General features: G+C 65.7%; 1 protein-coding gene across 1 annotated transcript in view; it reads right to left on the bottom strand.

Moving 5' to 3' along the window:
• LOC119593566 overlaps nt 1–379 on the bottom strand; it is a 2,250-nt gene that overhangs the window by 1,197 nt on the left and 674 nt on the right. The window contains exon 3 of the mRNA XM_037942524.1: nt 7–379. This exon is cut by the window's right edge and continues 365 nt beyond it. Within this exon, the coding sequence (XP_037798452.1) occupies nt 7–379 (373 nt within the window). The remainder of the gene's footprint in view (nt 1–6) is intronic.

Below are 379 nucleotides of genomic sequence, written 5' to 3'. Positions count from 1 at the left end.
CTTGGCCTTGGCTTGGGCCTTGCTGGCGGCTGCTTGGGCCTGCGCTGCTGCTGCGAGCGCCGACTGCAGGTCGTTGAGGGCGACACTCTGTTGCTGGCCCAGTGAGTTGGCCGCCTGCTGAGCCTGCCAGGCCATGGCTTCCTGAGCGGAAAGAACCGACTCAATGTCGTTGAGACTGTTGACAGCCTGAGACGCCAGGCCGCTGGCCTCGGAACTCAGATGGGCCAGGTTGGAGGCCAGAGACGAGGCCGACGAGGCAGCCAGCTTAGCAGCCTGCACAGCCTGAGACGCCTGTCCGGCCAGCGAGGACTCGGCGAAGGCTGCAGCCTGTGCTCCTTGGGTAGCCTGAGTCAGCTGGGCGGCCTGTGCCTGCTTCTGA

The sequence above is a fragment of the Penaeus monodon genome, chromosome 32, assembly GCF_015228065.2.
Source record: "Penaeus monodon isolate SGIC_2016 chromosome 32, NSTDA_Pmon_1, whole genome shotgun sequence".
Taxonomy (NCBI): Eukaryota; Metazoa; Arthropoda; class Malacostraca; order Decapoda; family Penaeidae; genus Penaeus; species Penaeus monodon.
Note: the sequence above shows the minus strand (reverse complement) of the source record. Positions and strands in the feature narration are given on the sequence as shown.